This window comes from Atractosteus spatula, chromosome 27, assembly GCF_055471065.1.
Source record: "Atractosteus spatula isolate fAtrSpa1 chromosome 27, fAtrSpa1.hap1, whole genome shotgun sequence".
In the NCBI taxonomy this organism is placed as follows: domain Eukaryota; kingdom Metazoa; phylum Chordata; class Actinopteri; order Semionotiformes; family Lepisosteidae; genus Atractosteus; species Atractosteus spatula.
In genome coordinates, this window is record NC_142732.1 from 11,290,584 (window position 1) to 11,312,196 (window position 21,613).

A 21,613-nucleotide genomic window follows, 5' to 3' on the forward strand; every position below is an offset into this window, starting at 1 on the left:
ACACGCCTGCCATAACAACAGCACACCTGAGTACCTCCAGACACACCTGCCATAACTACAGCACACCTGAGGACCTTGACACACCTGTCATCACTCCAGCACACCTGTCATCACTGTTGCACACCTGAGGAGCTCCAGACACACCTGCCATCACTCCAGCACACCTGAGGACCTCGACACATCTGCCATCACTCCAGCACACCTGTCATCACTGTAGCACACCTGAGGAGCTCCAGACACACCTGCCTCACTCCAGCACACCTGTCATCACTGTAGCACACCTGAGGATCTCGACACACCTGCCATCACTCCAGCACACCCGAGGACCTCGACACACCTGTCATCACTCCAGCACACCCGAGTACCTCCAGACACACCTGCCATAACTACAGCACACCTGAGGAGCTCCAGACACACCTGCCATAACTACAGCACACATGAGGAGCTCCAGACACACCTGCCATAACTACAGAACACCTGAGGACCTTGACACACCTGCCATCACTCCAGCACACCTGAGGAGCTCCAGACACACCTGCTATCACTCCAGCACACCTGAGGAGCTCCAGACACACCTGCTATCACTCCAGCACACCTGAGGAGCTCCAGACACACCTGCCATTACTACAGCACACCTGAGGAACTCCAGACACACCTGCCATAACTACAGCACACCTGAGGAGCTCCAGACACACCTACCTCACTCCAGCGCATATGTAGAAGGACTGACCGACTTTCTCACCCTCTCAAATCTGTACCTACTCAGCTCATTTCAACCCAGCGTTCCATTCACAGCTTCACACCAGATATGAGAAACACATGAGAAACACTCATTTCAGGGGAGGAGAAGGAGAAGACTTGGCAGATGGACAAGACATTGGTTTTATCCACAAAGACAAATAAAAGAGGTGCTTTCTCATGTACCAGGTGGATGACTGAAGCTGGTGTTTCTTTTGTCTTTCTCAGAGATACAGAAAACATCAGCACTGGGAAGCAAACTTCCAGCTGGTAGCTAATTAGCATGAATCAGCCAATCCCTTTTAATCTTTTAATTAAAACCATTTGCATCCAAGAGGACTGCTGTTTGGTTCACGCCAAGTAAATTACAGTTGTGGATGCAACTTGTCAATCTGGTGCGCTACTGCATCTCTCAGCTGGAAACAAGCCAGAGGGGGAATACAGGTCTGGGTGTTATTGCCAAGGATATCAGTTATCAGCAGGATCAAACTTTATAACATGGCAGTTCAGTTGTGTTCTCTTAAGCTCTCTGATAACATCAAAGTAAATGTTAATTGACTGTGCGGCAACTGTCTCATTGCCCTTTGAATCACCTCGAATTAAATCACAGTTTTAAGGCTGCAAGAGCCTGCAGGCCCACAGAGTCCAGCACTTCCAGCTGTCAGCGATCGGCAGTGTATCGCAGCCCTGTCTGCTGGAGATCTCAGCTAACCGCTTGAGAACTGGAGATTGCAAAAAGGATTGGGGATTCTTTAACGACTCATTAACTCCAAACACTGGGGTTACAGGTTGTACAGCAGACTGCTTCTTATGTGCAGTTTATTGTTGTTGAGAAATTTTCCCACGTGGTGGGGGTGTCCTCTCTGGTCTGCCTGACACATAGGATGGGAAAGGAGGTTGCAGTGAAGGGTGAAGGAGGTCTGAGCCCTCTCCACAGTGTAACTGGCTGTGCATGGTGGTCCCTGAGAGCTGCCTGTGCACACTATACAGCTAACAAAGAGCACTGGATCCATTCTGTTTGAAAGCTTGTTGCTAAAACCTTTTTCACACACAAGGACACTACTTTGACAAGGATAAGAGACCAAACTGACGCTGCTGTGTGACTGATTGATATATTGGCTTGAAAAGCATGATCAGATTTATCAGAGTTTCTCACTCTGGTCCAGAACATGGGCACAGCACATGGTACGCAGGGTTGGGACTCAACATCTCTCCTGTCTGCTCTGCTTTGAGGTGCAGAAGCTGCTGGTACTGTAGAACAGTTTATCAGGGAGAGAGAACTGCCTCCAGCCTGAAGCATGATTAGTCAACAGGACTCCAGCCTAGCACTTCATCAATAGTAATCAGATCACCAGTGATTTACTACTGAGCTGGCAGGGTGAAAACCAAGCATATAAGGCAGAGAGGAACTGTTAAATTATCTGAAAGTGGAAGACAAATCACAAGAAGGGTTATAACAGAGAGCAGTGCGGCGAGTAGGTAATAGTACTGACATTTAAGCAGATTTATTTTCACAGTCAGGACATGAGACCAACAATAACTCTTCTAACATAACACAGCACAGCCCAGGGGTACCAGAGGAAGTCGCAGGGAAGTATTTACAGGCACAAGAAATGAGCCACAGTGTCTGGAACAAAACAAGGCAGGAAGCCCTGCTGTTGAAACCAGATCCCTGGGTTCCTTCAAGAATTGAAAGGATGGGATTCTTGGATCAATAAGCTACTGGAAAATAAACAAGTGAGATAAATGTAACAGGTGCTTCTTGTTTTTAGCTTTATACCCTCAAAACAGGAAACGCTTGAAGTGTTGAGAGATTAACCAAAAGAATATTAAAGACAGTGACCCATAAAGGAAGGAGTGTGAATTTATCATTCTTCCAACTAATTTCTGAAAACCCCTGCTTCTGCTGGGAACCGCTCTGTCCATAGCTGCAGACTGGGATTTATGCTGAACACATTCACTGGGCAAGAGGAAACCAAGGCATTCTTCTCAATAACTCAAAAGAATCAAAGACGCTGTACCTTTTACTGCCTGAATGGTAGATTAATAATTAACAATTACTTCCACTTATATAGTGCTTTACTGGACACTCCACTCAAAGCGCTTTACAGGTAATGGGGATCCCCTCCACCACCACCAGTGTGCAGCCCCACCTGGATGATGCGCCAGTGCTCCTCAGTGGGGAGGAGAGCAGAGTGATGAAGCCAGTTCAAAGATGGAGATTATAAGGAGACCATGACTGGTAAAGGCCAGGGGGAAATTTGGCTAGGACTCTGGGGTTACATCCCTACTCTTTTTGAGAAACACCCTGGGATTTTTAATGACCCCAGAGAGTCAGGACCTCGGTTTTACATCTCAACTGAAGGATGGCGCCTTTTTTAGGTGATTAATAAAATAGATTAATAAGGAAAGAGTGAAAATCAGGCTTAAATCACAACCTACTGGGTCTCCCTGGCAGAATCCTGAAGAAAATAGATAGACCCCCACAGTCCTGGCTGGCTCTGGAGCAGGTCTCATTCACCTCTTCTACGGAACTGAGAAGCCCTCTGCCTCAGCAGTTTCCAAGAACACAAGAAACACCAATTAGATTAACGCATCGTCTTTAATTAAAAATGCAGATTAGGGTTTCTCCAAGCAGTCATGACGGGTGAGGGGAGGGGGTGTGACATGTGCTTGTCTCACAACGTCTTACAGCAGATGCCTCAACCCCAAGGCATTAAAACAAAGGAAAAAATACATGTTCCCCTAATAACCGAGTCTGATTATTAGGGCAGGACGGGTTCCTGACAGGAGCACCAGCCGAGTGACGGTTGAAATGAGCCAGAGAGACTCCCGCGGGCTCATCCCAGGGACACTGCGCTGGAACGCCCGCAGAGCGAGAGACACCCACGGGCCCATCCCAAGGGCACTGCACTGGAATGCCTGCAGAGCAGACAAGACACCCTTCTTGGTGATCTTGTGATCTTGACACCTTCTAGAGATCCTCTTGCGCATGTGCTGCGTATCGAAAACCTGCAAACACCCCCATTCACAGCTCTGCTGCCCGAGGAGAGGCAACACTCACAGCTCTGCTGCCCGAGGAGAGGCGACACTCACAGCTGCACTGCAGGGACAGGCACCACAGCGCCAGCGCAGACGCAGACTCGGACCCGGGAAACCCAGTCTCCCAGTCAGTGCTGCCAACTCAGTTCAATAAAGAAAATGTTTTTGCAGACTTTGTTTTCTAGTGGTGTGTCTGTAGACGTGCCCCATGTCTTGATCTGAATGAAAAGATAGATATAAATCTTCCACATGCTCAACAATGGAGAAAATTAATCCCACGATGCATCGTTCATCGTTACATTGTTCTTTAGCACATTCTAATTGACTGATTGATTTATCAAGATTTACCCTCGACACTGTGTGAGTTGGCAGCAGCCGCTGCAGAGATCTGTCTTTTTGGAACAAAATCAAGGGCGAGCACAGCCATTCTGCATTAAGACAGTAATTGTTAAGACAGCTGAATGGGCTGCTCATTAAGGCCACGATGGGCTGTTGAGGTGCCAGACTATTGGCAGTCTCGTGGGGGGCATCCACAGCAGTGCCGTTCTCATCAGTTCAGGCATTACAGTTAACAAGTGTGAAGCCCCTGACATCACCTGCTTTGTTTCAGGTTAAGGGCTGAGGTGCTCAGGAAGCAATCCTGAACTTTACTAGAGCCAGAGAGTGGCGCAGCACGGTCCTGCGGTGAACCTGGTGCTGCTCGTGCTCGGTACCAGAGTGGAAGATCTGAAGTGAAAACAAAGAAACGGTCCTCGGCACGGCCAGTCGATTTTGGCACGAGCTGTGATTGGATGGGCTTCGTTCCAAAACCCTCCTGTAAAGATTCATGTCAATCTCGGATGTGGTGCGTCTCTGTGTGGGGAAACGGTCTACAGCACAGGCAAAGCCTGGGTAAGGTCACCGCACAGTTTCCCACACTCCCCTGTCGTCACAGAGCCAGTGACCAGTGACCAGTGACCGTTTTCTGTCATGCCGATGTCCTCCCACTTTTCCACGGGAAAGCAGTCTCCAGGCTGTGAAATGTGCTCCTCTTCATCACTCATGCCAGCGACATTCCTGGCAGGAATTCAAACTTTTACTATCCTCCTCTGCTGCCCTTGTTATCATTAATTCTTCCTGTTGCTGTCACTTCTAGTTCACGGCTGATTGTGAAGATGCCTGCTGAGATTTGTTTATGCGATTCGACATACAGCCACAGGCAGGGTTGCAGAGTGACTGTGGAGGCCTGGTCCCGGGAGGTCAGCTTGAGATCGAACGGCTAGACTCTCTCCCAGGGTCCCCCAGCCTGTGACGTTCTGTTATTTTTATTTGTTTCCCCAGGCAATAAAGAGACAGGAAATGTGCCCATTAAATCTGCCGAAGAGCCCTGCTCACTTGCTGGCAATCATCACTGAATTGCATTTCTGGTTTTATTGTGGTCATTATTTTTAATATCTTGCTTCTGTCCTCCTGGAAGCACCGAGCTGATGATATCAGTGGCTCGTTACAGACGGCAAGGCCTCGTGTCCTTGCTCACGTCCTGCGGTGCCGTTCACCCGCTCGGCCTGACCTGACAGGGAGCAGAGGAAGCCTGGGCAGACACAGTGTCCTCCCAACCCAAAGTGTTTATTCTGTCCAGTTCTGGGTTCTGCATGTTTTTGTCACCATGTAGAGCAGAGAGAAACACGCTCAGGGATGCCTGGAGTTGCACAACTGACCAGAATCTCCTCGTGCTGAGGTCATTGTGGCTGGAGAAATGCTTCCAGTCCAGACCAGCTCAGCAGTTCCTGTGTGTATTCTGTAGGCTGGTCTTACAGAATACATGTGCAATTCCACACCTGGGAACTCCTGAAGGGGAAGCAGACTTAAAAAACCAACGTCGAATGTCTCCCTAGGGTGACTTCAATCACCGCACCAGGTTGCCTGGCAGGTCGTCTGCGGGTCTGGAGATCTGGAGTCGCCCAGACGGGGGCCGACAGTCTGACGCTGGCGTGAAGACCCAGCTGTGGATGTGCCCAGGGGAACAGCCTGGACTGTCTATTTTTAACTCAACACCGCCGCTCCCCGCCACCAGGGGGCTCCTGCCTCCTCCACAGCCCCCCGCTGGGCCGAGCAGAGAGTGAACTCCTCTCCTCTCCTTTTGGAAAAGGTGCGCGTTCATGAGCACGGCGCCCACAGGCGCAAAGGCAAACGTGCTGCCCAGGGCTCTCTGCTGCCTGCCCTGCTGATATCTCCCGCGGTGCTACCGCCTCTGAGGCTCGAGAGCGGTTTTCTGGAGGGAGGAAGAATCAGGGCATTTTCTTGATCAAGAGATGAGCTACACAAACATTTTTCACACTGCCATTTCAGCGCTATTTTCCCCTGAGAAAAGTCCATTCTCATTCCGATTGGCTTTGAAGGTTGAGTGACAAATGGAGTTTATAACGCAAGTTCGGGAGGGATGACAACAACCACGCTCATCGTACTCAGCTGTCAGCAATTAGCAATCACTCCCATCATCCTTCCTCCACCAAACGCTATAAATACCAACCTGATTTCCTACTCTCCCTCGTGTGCAACTTTCACATCCCACCTCCACCCCTACTCCACCTCTGCAGCTGCCCCTTGGTCACCCTGCGTGGGGGTTCTGGCCTCCTTGTCCTCTGGCCAGGAGGTCGGCCCTCAGCCAAGCGGGTTAAGCCAATATCCGCTCCATAATCGTTCATCACGCTTTCATCTTGGGCGTTGTCATTCCTAGTGAAACAGTTTCTGAGTGAGAAGGCTGGACTGTGAAGCTTGCAAGTGAGAGGGAGGCCTAATAACAATACTCATCTCACCCTGTACTGCATCTCGAAATCAGCCCACCACGCTCCCAGAGAAGCCAGTGTCTCTTGCAACACACATCTGAACCAATGAACTTGGAGGTGTCATTCACTCAACTCACTCTCCACTCCTGTTCACTCCTCACCTCACTCTCCACCCTGTTCACTCCTCAACTCACTCTCCACCCCTGTTCACTCCTCACCTCACTCTCCACCCTGTTCACTCCTCACCTCACTCTCCACCCCTGTTCACTCCTCACCTCACTCTCCACCCCTGTTCACTCCTCACCTCACTCTCCACCCTGTTCACTCCTCACCTCACTCTCATCCTCTCTGGCTACACCGCCTCAGGATTCCCTTCCATTCAGTTTCCCTGCTGAATCAATGGTCCCTTAATTTTCAGTTCACTTTAGCAAACATTTTTCAGATAATGATTTCAATGTTTTCACTTTTCAGAAGAAATTAAGGACTAGACTGTGAGGAAAACTGAGTGTTTTTAAAATCACTTATTTCTGATTTGGACCTCGGGATTAAACAATCCAGGCTGGGACCTCTCCAGCCGCTAGAGCAGAAAAGCTCTTCCAGCATAATCTCCAGTTTGTGATTATCCTGCTGGCAAATCTGCAAACTCAAAAGATTCTGGTTTCTTTTTAAGGTCTGAGTTCTGCCTTGCTGCTTGAATAACCCTGCTGGAAGACGCTGGGGTGAACAGAGGCTACTCCTGCCTGAATGCCGAGTCTCTCTACAGGACGGCTATAGCTGTGCTGCTCCGTGAACCAGAGCAAATAACCGCAAGACAATAATTATAGGAGACTGCCCTCACCATCAGTGGATCTGCCTTAGTCGTTTGATCAAGAACATCTAGACAGCACTCAGCCCTTACTGTAACTAAACTGACACTTCTCCTTTTAGAAAATCAGAACTAAATTTAAATGTAAACGGAAAATTGAGCCTGCTGTCTGAACACTTTGTTAAGCCAAGAGAGCAATCCCATCCAAGACGCAGCTGTAAATATAAATCCAGTGTCTTATGTTCGCAGCTCAGGCTGAGCCCTCTCTTTGGAGCTCTCTTTTTTGGAGCTTAAATGGAGCTCACAACTGGCACATAAGAAATTTTCAAACGGTATTTCCCTCTTTCTGCTGGAAAACGTAGGTTACCTATAAATTCTTGAAAGTGGAAAATTTCTGGGTTGCCTGTTCAAAGCCGATCGATTCCCTGGCTCCCTTGAAGAAGAGGCGGGATCAGATCCTTGGATGAATTGGCTGGCTGGGCTGAAAGGCCTCCTCTTGTTAATAGCTGCTGCTGATGAGACCAGGCTGCTACAAGGCGGCAGTGCTGCTGTTGAATTTGCCATTCTCTTCACTGGGCTGCCTCCTGCCTCTCTGGGCGCTGCTGACAGTTGAGGGCAGGAAATGTGTCTCAGGGCCACAGTAATTGACTCCGGACAGGCAAAGAGACATGACCTGCAGGAACCAGACAGGAGGTTCCTGTTCTTTTCTATTCTGAATTCCCAGCTTTTCATCCTCCTGAAGTTGCAGGCAGGAGCTTCAGTGCCCTCAACGACGTGGTGCCTCCTGTGCAGGGAATGTGTTACGCATATTTCAACTAGATGTTGCTGCTCTATAGTAGGCCACACTTACTGATGCCGAAATGGAAGAAAAAATCTCACAGCAAAAAGAGTGAAAGGGCATTCACACCTTTACACGCATTGAGTGTCCTGCTGCTCAGTGCCTAAGGACAGCTCAGATGGGGAGAGGGGAACGCACTGTGTTGTGGTCAGACTGCAATTATATCATTAGGGAGGAACGTTAAAACTTAATGACATTGTGTGCAGATCGCTGCCAGTCCCAGAGGGTCCTGGTTTCTATCAGGCTGACTCAACACTAACCTCTGCCTCTCCCATGACAGTAAACACAGCTGAAGAGCAGACAGCGCTGGTGAGAGCTGGATTTCAGCAGGGACAGCCTGGGCAGGCGTCTCTAACGCTCCGCCAAGCAGGGAAACGGACCCCCCCCAGGCCACTCTGCACTCAAGGCCAGAGAGGAGGACATCAGTCTGGGACGGCGAGAAGCACAGCAGTGAGCAGTGATGCCTGCCGGCTGCCCCATATGCACAGTGTGCACAGCAGCGTTGTGAGAGGCTGAGACATCAGTGCACATTGTAGAGAGGTTGTTCACTGCCACCTTAAAACAAACAGCCCTGTGTTCCTTTACTATTGCTATTATTTATGGCTAAAAAATCGTGAAAGTGTTGTATCAATGTTCAATGGGATTCGTTTCAGACAGACGGTACAGATCCCACAATGTCCACAGATGAAAGCTGCCAAGGGAAAGCAACCCTCTTGTGCTTCTGGTCAGCTAGACCACCCATGTGGCCCAGATTCAACTTCAACATCAATGGACACGTCACTCCTGCAACACACTGAGAGCAGACCTTCTCCACAGAACAACCAAGGGCCAGGTAACAATTAAACTAAAACACATAAATCTGAGACTCCGAAGCACTGTGACCTTCCTGCAATGTTAAGATGTGAGATAACCGCAGGCAGTGTGAACAATTAAATGAGCGCATTCTAGATAGAAGAAAGGTGGGCAGGTTAATTCCACAGTAGAGCTCAAGACACATTAAACGACCAGCATCTGCTTGTTCGCCAAGGTCTCCCAAGAGAGAAGAGGAAATTCCAAGAAAACGGAGAACTGGAAGAGGAGCCTCTAAGACCTCCCCTCCTCTGCCCTCCAGTGCCTTGTGCATCCCCACCCTGGTGAGGCCCTGTGAGGCCCTGGGAGACTGTGTGGCCCTGGGAGACTGTGTGGCCCTTTGAGGCTCTGTAAGGCCCTGTGATACTATGAGGCTCTGTGAGGCACTGTGAGGCCCCGTGAGCCCCTGTGAAGCTCTGTGAGACTGTGAGGCTCTGTGAGGCTCTGACTCTCTTGATGCCAGAGATGGAAGTGTGGGCAGCCCAATTCATTTATTAACTGAGTCTTGAAGAAGAGAGCGTAGTCAGCTGCTCCCACAATTAAGTTTGTTTTGCATTCTGCCCAAAGAACAAACACCTGCCCTGCAGCAGTGATAATTCTACAATTGGAGTGGCTCCTGATAGCTGTCTGGACTAGCTCTGACAGACATTGATTCTCCTATTTTAGCACTTAAGAAATTAGAGTAAAATGAGTTAACATCCTGCTGGCACAAACACTGGCTGTGTTTTCCTCAGACATGGCTAAAAAGGTCTCAGGTGGGTATTTATCTGTCTTTGGAACAAAACCAGTGCTGCAACCAGTCCCTTGCTACATTCACTCCCGCGTACAGCAGTCCACACAGCTCTAGACACAAAGTACTGAGGATGGAGGAAAAAAATGCTCTAAATAAGAATTGCCATCTTCAAAAAGCAAATGTTTTCAAAGCAATTTAGAAAACACTCTCCTGGGCAAAATGGAACAGTAAAGTGCTGTAGATTGCTCTGTTCAAACCAGAAACAAATTGAGTAGGTTTATGCACATTCAGAATAGAGAACAATATCTGCTCAAGCAGATCACGTATTGCAACTGAAATAACAGAGAGATCTGAACATTTCAAAGCTTCCTGCAGCATTAATGTCGGGCATTTTTATTTTTTTATTTGCTCAAGAAAGTATAAGCTGATGTGTCCCTTTATTACTGGGTAGTCTGAGTCCTTGCCAAGCAACAGGAGCCATTCCTCTTCAGGCTGTGGACAGAAGTGACCCTAAGCTGCCAGAAGGCCGAAGCAGTAGGGTTTCATCTCCTTATCTGCATTTTCCTAGAGCAGTTAAGAAGGACTGATGAGAGACAGCTAATCACTCCAATTAAAAAAGTGGAGATTTAATTAGTTTGCATTGTCCTATGCATCGGATGCCAGGCTTGTCTGATGCTACGAGTCTAACAATAAAAACAAATAGAAATACTGTATGTATCGTGTTTTTATCGGGACCAACAAATGATTTCTGAAAACAAGGTATGTGTGTGTGCAGGCTATTACTATATCTGTGAGGACCCAGTCTAAGAGAATATGACATTATTTTAGAAACGAAGAGGCTTTTTTAAATTCCAAATGCCACGATTCTCCCCTGGGTTGCACCCCTTGTGGAATCAGACTATAAGAGCAGAAAAAGTGTTGATGCGATGCGCTCCAGTCCAGGAATGTGAGGGTTCTGACCGTCTCCCTGTCGAAGAGAGTATTTCACTTTCCAGTATCGTTCATCTCATCCCTTCAGCCACCTCACTGGGCTGCCCAGCCCTGTTCATCACGTCCCACTGCATCCCAGTCCATCTTATCCATCTGCTCATCCACCCACTCACTGACCGCTTCTTCCAGGTCAGGGCTGAGGGGAAACCAGCACACCAGTCCACTGCAGGCAGACACACAGACGCGCACACACTCGCACCAGGGTCAGCTTCCCCCGAAGCCAACTGACTTTCCAGTATGTTTTTTGACTGTGGGAGGAAACGGAAGCAGCCGCATGCAAATGCAACCATACAAAAATTGGAGAACATACAAACTCCACACAGACAGCACCCCTGGTCCAAAATTGAACCCAGGGCCCCAGCACTATGAGGCAGCAATGCTGACCACTGCGCCGCCCTGCCATCTTACTGTCAGTGTTCCTGGCTAAAGGAGAATCAGACATTTACAATTTTCCTACTCTAACTTCCAACCAGGTCACCCAGAAAATCCTGAAAGTGGCAAATTGTTGAGATCTGAAAACAGTCAGACACGACGGTGACAATTTCAGCAGCTGTGAGCTCAAGGAAGAGGAGCAAAAGACTCTGAGTGCGACTCACCACGCCTGGGGCTTCCTCTTCATCAGGCCCTGCCGTCTCCACTGCGAGTGAGGGCTCAGGTGATAGGTCAGCTGCCGGCACACCTTCTCCATGGCTCCCAGAGCATCCCCCTCCTGAGACACGGGAGGAGAGCGACAGTGAAGCAGCTGCAGTACTGCTGGCCAGAACAACAACCTTCCCTCCAAACAGGAATGTTAATTACTCAAAGTGCTTGTTTGTGGCTTTTTTAAAAATGTGGAACAACCAAGTTTTCCCTCCTCTTAAGGGGGCTCCGGCTCTCTCACATTTTAGTTGATTATGTCCACCTGCCTCCTATCCTGCCCCTCCTTATTTAAACCAGACACTCACTCTATTCCGGGCTCTACACTGGAAGACGAACGCCCGGAGGCCCGCCTACCATCAAGTCGCCCTACGCCCGTGGCTTGAGGGCACAGGCCTCCTATCGGCGTCCTGACCCTGCTGAGTCCGGGGCTCGGAGCGCCTGGTCTCATCATCCTGTTTTTATTTCCTCGTCCCTGTACTGGATCCCGTTCCGGTTTTTAACTTTTGTCTTGTTTTCATCGGATGGATCACTCAAATTAGGACCTTGGACTTCGCCCCGGATTTCCCCCCTGGACTCCTTGGACTTGTTTGCCCTGGCCACGCCCCCCGAGCACCAGTTCACCGTCGTCACGCCCCCCTGTCTGTCAACCCCTCCTGATCCTCGTCGTCTCCCCCGTCATCTTTTTCCTCCTACTTCCAGATTATACCGTCTGCACAGGGTCCAGTACTACGCTTCGCGGGAGCCTGGACCGGCTCCCGTTACACCAACCAGGCCAATTGGAAAGATCTAATTGGACATCAGCATCAAATCTTGCCAGTGTCAGAACTGTTTACCTATAGGAGAAATTGTAGGGACGGGGCTGATGCTCTCTCACTAGAGACCCTGCAAATGCACAGACCACTGACCAGCTGAGGAACAAGGCCTCCCAGCCCTGACCTGACTGGTCATCGTCCAGACAGATTCACGTCCCGCACATTGAACAGAGGCACTCACTAATTTTGATTTGTTTTAAATGGAGATTTCACTTTTTCTCTTATAATACGCTATAACAGCAGCTTCTAAATGATTGAATCAGTGCATTGACATTCCACTCACAAAAGGGAACAACACCAGAAATAGGTGCAGTTGATATTCCTTAAGATTGCAACGTCTGCAATATCCACAGATAAGCACATACATTACACCTACCCACATTGCATGGCGCTTAGTTTCAACTGCATTTGTTGGTGTACAGCACCCCTGGATATTAGTATTCCATCGCTGTAGCCTAGACTCTCCTGTGTACATAACACAGCCATGGAGAACAGCTGGGAAATGATTACAGGGACAGAATGGCTGCAATCATTGAGCATGAGATACAAAGTATTGCTTGGCTTTTCGGCACACCCACAAAAAGTGCTCTCAATTACTGCACCACTTAATTACCCCTTGGGAGCACTGCAGAGAGCTCCCACCTCTCTGACAGAGAAGCGCAGTATGCACAGGGCCACAGCTCGGGCACTTTAATCTCACAGAGGCAGGACAGCACAGATCACACAAATATCCAATCACTTCAGGGCACGTGTTTGACTATAACCTTTGTCTGATCTCCCTGTTTTGTGGGCACTAGGCATGGCCGCGATCTGAGATAAGCACTATGATTTTATGTTTCACTGTTTGTTTCTACACTCAGTTGGGAAGCAACAGTCACCACTTTGGCTCATTGCAGTAACACTAACACCTACACAGAAGAAATGCAGACACTACACTACTCCGTCCTGCGGCCTGGAATGAAGTATCGTAGGTCACATATCAGAGGCAAGCCTGAAAATGGCCAGCAGCAACGACTTGCCAAAACACCAGGGACTCACTGTTAAACTCAGGGACTGTCCCAGGCCGGATTAAATGACCAATTCCCGAGACTCCATATAAATCCAGACCGTGACACTTACATCACTGACAAGTCAGAAATATAACCCCAACTCTGCTTTAAAGCTGGAACCTAACAGAATGAGTTCTTTATCACACGAACACGTGATCAACAGCAGACTATGCCAGCAGCTTTGCAGACTAACGAGGAATACCGGAGATAAAGCTCGGCACAGAAGCTTTTATGGGAGCCACTCCAGAGCCCAAGAGTGAAATCCTTTATTTAAAGGCACGTCAGAGTACTGAATCCAGCTGAATAATTGAGGAATTTTCCCAGATTTCAAGTGAGTAGCATGTCAGAATACAAAACCGCTCGGTAATATTTAATAGCTCTCTCTGTTTGCCACTCTGACAGGCTCTGGAGCTGCTCTCCCTCTCCTGTCATGTGAAGGCTGGCCGTGGTTCATTATTAACAAGGGGCTATTCGCTCACTGGCTTGACACTTTATCATTTCTGCATTGACGACCCTGTGGATAGACAGAGGCTGCTGCAGACTCCACAGCGAGAGAGACCACCCCCACCCTCCCAGCTCCAGAACAGAGAGCAAACACTCAGCAGGCACCTCTCGCCAGACCCCGCCTCTCTGGGAGAAGTGTCAATTTAACTTTGATCAGGGCTTTAGAAAAGCAGCCCTTCTTTCTCGGCTTCAAACAGATCGAGGGAGCAGAACTCTCGCACGCGGAACGAGAGCCCCCACGTCCACCAATCACAGGGCTGCCTCAGAGGTCGCTGTGGCTGACCTTGGAATTCTGCGCTCCACCTGGCACAACGGATTCTCCTCCTTCTGTATCAACAGCACTAGTGGGAGGAAATAAAACAACAGAAAAAGAAAAGGCATGCAGATTCTGCAGTTAGCAGTTCTTACCTTAGTCTATTACAAAGCCTGTAACCTATTTGTATTTATATTCATTCTTATAACTCCAGTAGTTTAAGAACTAGATGGCCCTTTTTTAACAGCTCACCTGATTATTGTTCTAAAATACATAGCACAGTGGAGCAGGGTTATACAGGACTGTATGCATTTAGTTCTCTTTAACTGCCAGACCCTTGAATAAGTATATTCTATCACCTGAGGGGAGAGAGCGAACTGTTTCAGGGCACTGATGTGCTGACTGCACCATCACACCGGTGTGCAGCTGGCATTGCAGGCTGCCTGTCCTGAGCTACAGTGTTTTCTCCAGTGCAGATGAGCAGGAGAGAGGAGATGTGAGAGCCAGTCACATGACCCAGCCCCCAGCCCCCAGCATGCTGCTTTGATTCTCTCCCGACGACACAGGACTGTGCAGCTAACCGGAGCCGACAGGAGGCTTTTCTTATCCCACTACCGGCCGGGGACAAGAAGCGCCTGAAACTGCAACACACCTGCTCATTTTCTAGTCCTCAAAGAACACAAACGAGCAGATATAGACAGCATATTTAAGGACAACATGGTTTAATTTTCGTTAATCACTTGTTTTCATTATTGGGGTCAAGCAAATTCCTAAAATGCACCAGTAAAACTATTTGGTCAAGCTTGGAGGCAATTACTGAACTGAACTGATTGCGATTTCAGAGAACCTTCTGTGCCACACACATACAGTATATACACATAAACACACACACAGTACACAAACGCATTCACACACCTAAACACACACACTACCATACACAGAATAGGACTGCCATCTTTTTCAACAGATCAAGCACAAAAACAGCTCCCAGGCCATCTGGGGGCACCAGTACTTCCAGGTATCTACAAGAAAAACTAACTGCCATGCCCTTGATATTTCCAGCAGAATAACAGACATTAGAGCTTATTAGCTGTTCCCACCTGCACTACCAGACTGTTCGAGCAAAACCCAGACAGGTGGCACCAGGAGGAGCAGAAATAATATTGTCAGCAGCATGAAGCCTTTAATAACCCTCAGCCCAGTGGAGACAAATAAGTTCTGGAACCCGAGATGACGTTTATGTAACTGAGTTTATTGCATGCAAGGAACAATAAGACCAAAGTCTTGATCAAAATACAGGTACAAAACTTCCAGTTTATATAGCAAATTTCAGCTGCTTCTGACACAAATTGTTACCATGGTAATGGGGGGGGGGCACCTGTGTTTGGACATTCCCAAGACCTTGAACACTTGTAATGGTCGGTTTTATTTTTCCTTAGTTAGGGGGTCTTTATCTTGCACTTGGAATTTCATATCCCATCCCTGCCATAACTTAAAGGTGCCTAAGCATGGAATGTCTTGTGTTACAAGAAGTCTTTGTGCAGAAAGAAATCAGTTCACCCCTTTTTCACATCTTATATCTTTCTTCACTGGAGACCCCCTCCTCATCGCTCGTTTCCGATTCCCAGCATCCTCGTTTACGTGATCCTTGTTTGCAGCAACACAAACGGGAGGTCAGTCTGGAAAATTACACTTGGGCACAACCAGTGTAATGATCTCAGACGCCTTGCTAACCCCTCTGAACCCCAGGGTAGCTGTTCTCTTAAAAGCCAACCCCTGGAAAATGCTCAGCATCAGAAGATGCCTTCTTGTGCAGGGAGTGACGGATGCATATTCCGGAATACCGTGAAGAAAAGGCACAGCAGGTTCCTGGACCACTAGCCTCCGAGCAGCCAGGCCTCATGGTTCTCTGCTCACTCCTCCATGTTCACACGTAGAAAAGGACGTTGGATCCAATTTGCTTGGTTGCAGCAGCTTTCTGATCCAAGAAACCCATCGCACCTGTTTTTGAGGAGTCCTGAGGAATCAGCATCAACGGGAAGCTCAAGAACATGGCAGGATGGGAATCAGGAACTGTACTTTTCTGAGTTAATCTATACTAATGATTCTCACACTGCAGAATAGAGATACATATGCAGACAGTGCTCAGAAAGTATCCCCACTGTTTTGGATTTTATCATATCATTTGGTATACGGGGGGGGGCAACTGCTTTTCCTAAAACTGGGACTGTTGCTAATCTAAAGCATTAGAATTTCTAAATTAAGAAGTTGCAAGACATCCCAGGTCAACAGTGGAAATGCAGCCTTCAAAACAAAAGGTGGCACTGTAGGGCAACTAAAGGGCAAATACCTCATCTCTTCTGCCATCATTAAGGAAGCCAATTCTAATATTGGATGTAATCAAATTATGGAAGCATTAGTCACAGTTTGATTAAAACACTTGTGCATTGTTCCCTTACCAAGCACTTCAACCGATACTGTGATTTCATAAATAAAACTGAGCAGACTGGGCAGTCGGCTTGTTTGCCTTGTTTTATTTATCGATTTGTAACATGGCAGTGTGCACAGCACCACATTTGTAAAGCAGCTAACCCAGTAGTCCTCATTCTCCTGAGGAATTTAGCTCCTCGAGATTGACTGTCACAACAGCTGGACACTGAGCGACAGCGGTCCAGAACTCCAGCGGCTTCACAGACAGCAGAGTGTTCACAGCCTGGACTGGCTTCCCAAACTCTTTGTCACATGACAACGACACAGAGCCGGCGAGGTGTGACGTAGGCCAGTCTGACGTTTGGGAGCTGGCCATGCTATACTTGGCACAGCCCCACAGGAAGTATTGATCGATGCCCTAACGACTGCCAACAGCAGCTGTCAGACAAGCGAGCCACAGCGCTGAGACAGACCGGCTCTGCACACGTACAAAACACCGTATGGATTTCCTCGTTGATTAGTTCTGTTTGTCACACTGATTACTGTGGAACAGGAGTCGAATGTCGACTATCACCCGCACACTAGAGCTGTCTCCACCAAGGCTGTAATTGAAAAGTATGAGGTTCCATTAAAGGGCTGCTGTAATATTTTTATCATGATTCAGTTTCTCCAATGAGGCTGCGGGTTCTGAAGAAACGACGGGGAAGTTACTGACTGCCGCACGCAGCCGTTGCAGAGCTGCATTATGGGTACACGAGGACGCAATATCTCATTTTGCTGTTTTGTTCTTTGCTCCATTTCATTTAATATAAATTTAAAATACACAATGGCCCTGCTCCAGACTTTAAGAGGATTTGAAGAGCATTTTATTATTGCTGATTTAGAGGCAGCTCTCTGGCTGTGGGCCACACTGTCCTGAGGGTGGACACAAAGCTGTATCACAGTCTGCTCACCATTGACCTGGGGCACACAGTGACTACAGAACATTAGGAAGGTTACAAACAGGAAGAGACCATTCTGTCCATCGAGCTCGTTTTGTCATTAGTAGTTAACTGATCTTATCCAGCTGTCTCTTGAAAGAAGCCAGGGTGTCAGCTTCAACCGCACTGCAGGGTTACCTGTCCCAGACTCCCATAACCCTTTGTTCACAGAAGGGTGTCCTGTCCTGTTCTCGGTTTAAAAAGTACTTCCATGCAGTTTTCACCTAAGGCAAGTAAGAGCACCTTTCATGCAGACAAAATACAACTCTTCAACAGCTGTCTTCATCAGCTTGTATTTTTCTTACATAATAATCAGTCAAAACGCCAACCCACCAGCTAAGCGCATTCAGGCACAAAATGAAGCTGACAGCACCTTGCATCCCTCTTTGATGCTGCACTTTCCACGGGTACATGGCCAGTTCTGCAGCTCTGTAGATTTACCCGGAGTGTCCATTCAACAGCCCCACATGCCTGGTAGCCTCATCTCCTTATCTGAGCCAAGGGCAACAATGTTTGCCACCCTCTCCAAGGGTGAATCTAGGCATGGAAAGGATTCTCTGTGCTCTGTGCTCTGTTCTCTGTTCCACAGCGCTGCGGCCCGTGAGAAAGTCAGACTCTGAACACTTACTGCCTTGTCTTCCTGATGACAGCCTGTTTCTGGTGGCAGGGGGACTGTCTTGCCATGGAGCTCAGACAGCTACTGAGATCAGTGGCACCTTCTGAAGGTGCAATTTAAAACCCTCTCTGCTATTCTGAGACATGACCTTTAAAACGACAAATGAAAAGGAATTAATTGGTTCAGTATCTCCGTCTACCACCACCAGCCCAAAAGTATTTTCCAGTTAAAGTCACAGCCCCCATGTTAAACAATCATGCAATATGCGTGCTTCCCACAATTGAAATGAATCGCCAACACTTAAGTTGTGTCAAATGTGGGAAGGCAGTGAAACAACTTGTGAAACAACTTCTGCAGTTTTTATTCCAAGGCCCGCCTCTTTCACAATTTCATTTCATTTTCTAAATATTAAAGAAAGCATTCTTTTATCGCAAATAAGCCAATACTTTAAACAGGGCTATGTCTCACACTTAAAAGGCTTCTCTCTAGCTCAGCATGGTTCCTGCCCACTGTGCCCACAGCAGACAAGGAGGGGAAGTCAAGGGATCTGACAATGATGAGACTGCTGGGCTTAGCAGGGTCTGCCAACCACGGCTCTTGAGACTGAACTGCTGTCACTAAGTCACTAAAGACAGCCAAGCCTCTTCCTGCCATCCATGCCTCAGAAACTGAGGAAGAGTTAAACTGTAGCAATTAGGCATAATTAGATGGAATTCATGCTTCTGTAAAAGTGTTTCTATCTTTACGCAGAAAGAGGTGGGTGTCGCAGTTGTTGTGCCAAACAAAGGGCATCAGCTGAGAGTTTGTGTGTTGAAAGTCGTCTTTATTTCATATGCATATGGGAGTCTTGCTCTTGTACGCAAGACTCAAAAGACAATGCTTACAGTGCTCTTTTATACAGTGAAACAAATGATACAAGATACACTCCCACATCTCTGCTTGCATTGTGGCTATATATGGTCATTCTAGAAAGCTGACCAGTACCTATATTTTCTTTACTGCTGGCTTGCGGGACAAGCAGCCCTTTCTGCTGAATAGACCATTTGTTCCAGGAGAGGTCACTCGGTCATTTCCCTGAGAACTGTGCCAGCTATGCGTAAAGATATAGTGTGATGATATTATCTTTTGAGACAAGATATCCTGAGACAGAGTCTGTCAAATATAAGTACAGAAATGCATAGCCAACAAGATATAATACAAACTTTTAGTTAATTCCCTCAGAGTCAAGATGATTCCTGGGGACTCCTCAGGAGATACGAGGACGAGTTGCCTGGGTCAACAAGCTGCTGACATTCCAATAAGCAATATGGGCCATATGACCACTTTTAATTTGCAACTTTATCTTAAGTTAACATGCCTGTGGATGACTTAGTCAGCATGTTGGACAATACGTCAAGCAGGTAGCTGCGTCAGCATGTGCAGGCTGCAAAAAGAACAAGTAAAAGGTTTATTCCATGCTGAAAAGAGAAGAAAAGAAACATGTTTTCGGCTCTGGAACCTTCTTTGGTTGTGTCACATGTTGGACAGTAGCCTTTTAAGGACAAGGGAACCCTAATGATTTTCTTTCTCTTTCTGTAAAGAAAGAAAGTAGCAAAGTCTAAGCCGAAGCCGCACATGTGGACGCAGGCTCCACCAGCCTGCCCTTGTGAGATATTCCAAAAGCCAGCTGTGCGTTAAGCCGAGATTTGTTTCTTTCAGACCCCATGATGGCGCGATATTAAAACCGAGGTGAAAAAAGAAATGCAGGCTGGTTCCTGCGTGGGGCGGCAGTGTCTCATGGCACAGCCAGGCCAGGGGACAGGAGAGCAGCAGAGGGTGTCGGAGCCCCACACGGCTGTCGAAGGCTGTTTTGGGGTGTCCCATCAGAGGTGTGCAGAGGATAGCTGCGACGGCACTGGAAGAAGAGGAGCCAACACTGCCTGTAAGATTGCAGGATCCCTGGCGAGACACATCCCTCCTCAGATACAGAGCTGCCCTCTCTGTGTGTTTTGCTCAGCCAGGCGAACCCGCCAACAGTACAGAAAAACGCTCCCGCATGATAGAAGAAAAGGACTTTCCATTAGGAGGCCATCAAAGGGGGCTTTGATGTGGCCCATTAACCCCCACACACCCCCTCCCTACTCGGGGCCGCGGAGGCAGGGGGAACGAAATGCTCAGTATTCACCCCAGTCCTCCCTCCTAACTCTGCGGGTCATGAAAGATTCACAACTGCAAACGGACAACCAGCGGACCTTTTACAGGCATCTCTTTGTTTGGAATTTCGCACACTGAACTGGCCCACTAGTGTCCCTGGGCGCGGCAACACAACACACACAACACAGCACTTTCCCACGCAAGAGCGCAGGGAAAAGACAGTTCCTGGAAGAGGCTGACCTGGGACTGACGCGAATCGTCCGCGTTTTCCCCTCAAGCACCACACAGCCCCGGCCATCTGCTGCCAGAGAGGAGTGAGTGCAAGAGGCGTGAACGTGCTCAGCTGCTCTTTTCCGATTCTTTTCAGAAGAACACAGGAAAGGGTACAAACGAGAGCCGGCCATCCGGCCCATCTGGCTTGTGCGGTTAATGGATCCAAGGCTCATCAGGGTACTGGCATCAACAAGATGGCATGGGAGCTTGTCCCACACTCCCACAACCCTCTGTGTAAAGACTTGCCTCCTGCTCTGAGCTTTAGATGCACTTCCTTGTAGTTTTCACTTGTGTCCTCTAGTTTGTTGGCTGTTGTCTTTGTCAGTTTTTTTGAGGATTTTTAATATTGGATCAGATCTGTTCATAGTCTTTGTTCAAGACTAGAAAGGATCAGTTCCTTAAGCCTGATTACCCTATTCTGGACTGATTCCAGAGTACATATATTTTTTGTAAAGTGGTGATCAAGACTGTTAGCAATACTCTAAATGGGGAATTATTAGTGAATTGCACAATTTTACCGTTAACATCCTTGATGTAAGTTCTATGCATTTGACTGTATATCCTAACGTTGTTTGCCTTTTCAGAACTTCCTCATATTTTCAAGAATATGCGTCTTTCAAGAACATGTACACTATATATGTCAACCCAGAGACATGCAGAGACCTGTTTGTGGGCAGTGGCTCAGGAGGGAAGAAGGGGCACTTTCCGGGCAGGATTTGTTACATTAGAGACACAGATCAGTGCCCACTTGCGTTTCTGTGTTTTTTAATTTTATAGGACGTCTGGATGTGACTTCAGAGGCATTATAATATTCACAACCTTGGCAAAAAAAAAGGTTGTCCATAATTGCTGATTATGTTTGATTAAAGATATTACACCCCCTCTACTGAGCATATACTTTATTTTCCTGAGATAACACATCTTAACAAGAGGACAGAGCAAATAAAAGAATTGCCATCTAATTATATGCAATAGCAAATGCAATCTCTTTCAATCTTAAGAACAAGAGTTCACATGATGGCACATCAAATCAAATATTTTTTTCAACAAAAAGTGTCTATTGTGGGACAAATATTCAGGAAGCCACTAGAAATGATCATCTGTGAGCTTCAATAAAAAGATACAGATATAATGTCTTATAAAGCATTATATCTCTATAACAAT

General features: G+C 47.7%; 1 protein-coding gene across 1 annotated transcript in view; it reads right to left on the reverse strand.

Annotated features, from left to right (window-relative positions):
* The window catches only part of lrrc75a (leucine rich repeat containing 75A), a 60,336-nt gene that overhangs the window by 16,302 nt on the left and 22,421 nt on the right, over window positions 1–21,613 (reverse strand). Inside the window, exon 3 of the mRNA XM_088907187.1 lies at window positions 11,357–11,469. Coding sequence (XP_088763313.1) covers window positions 11,357–11,469 — 113 coding nt within the window. The remainder of the gene's footprint in view (window positions 1–11,356; window positions 11,470–21,613) is intronic.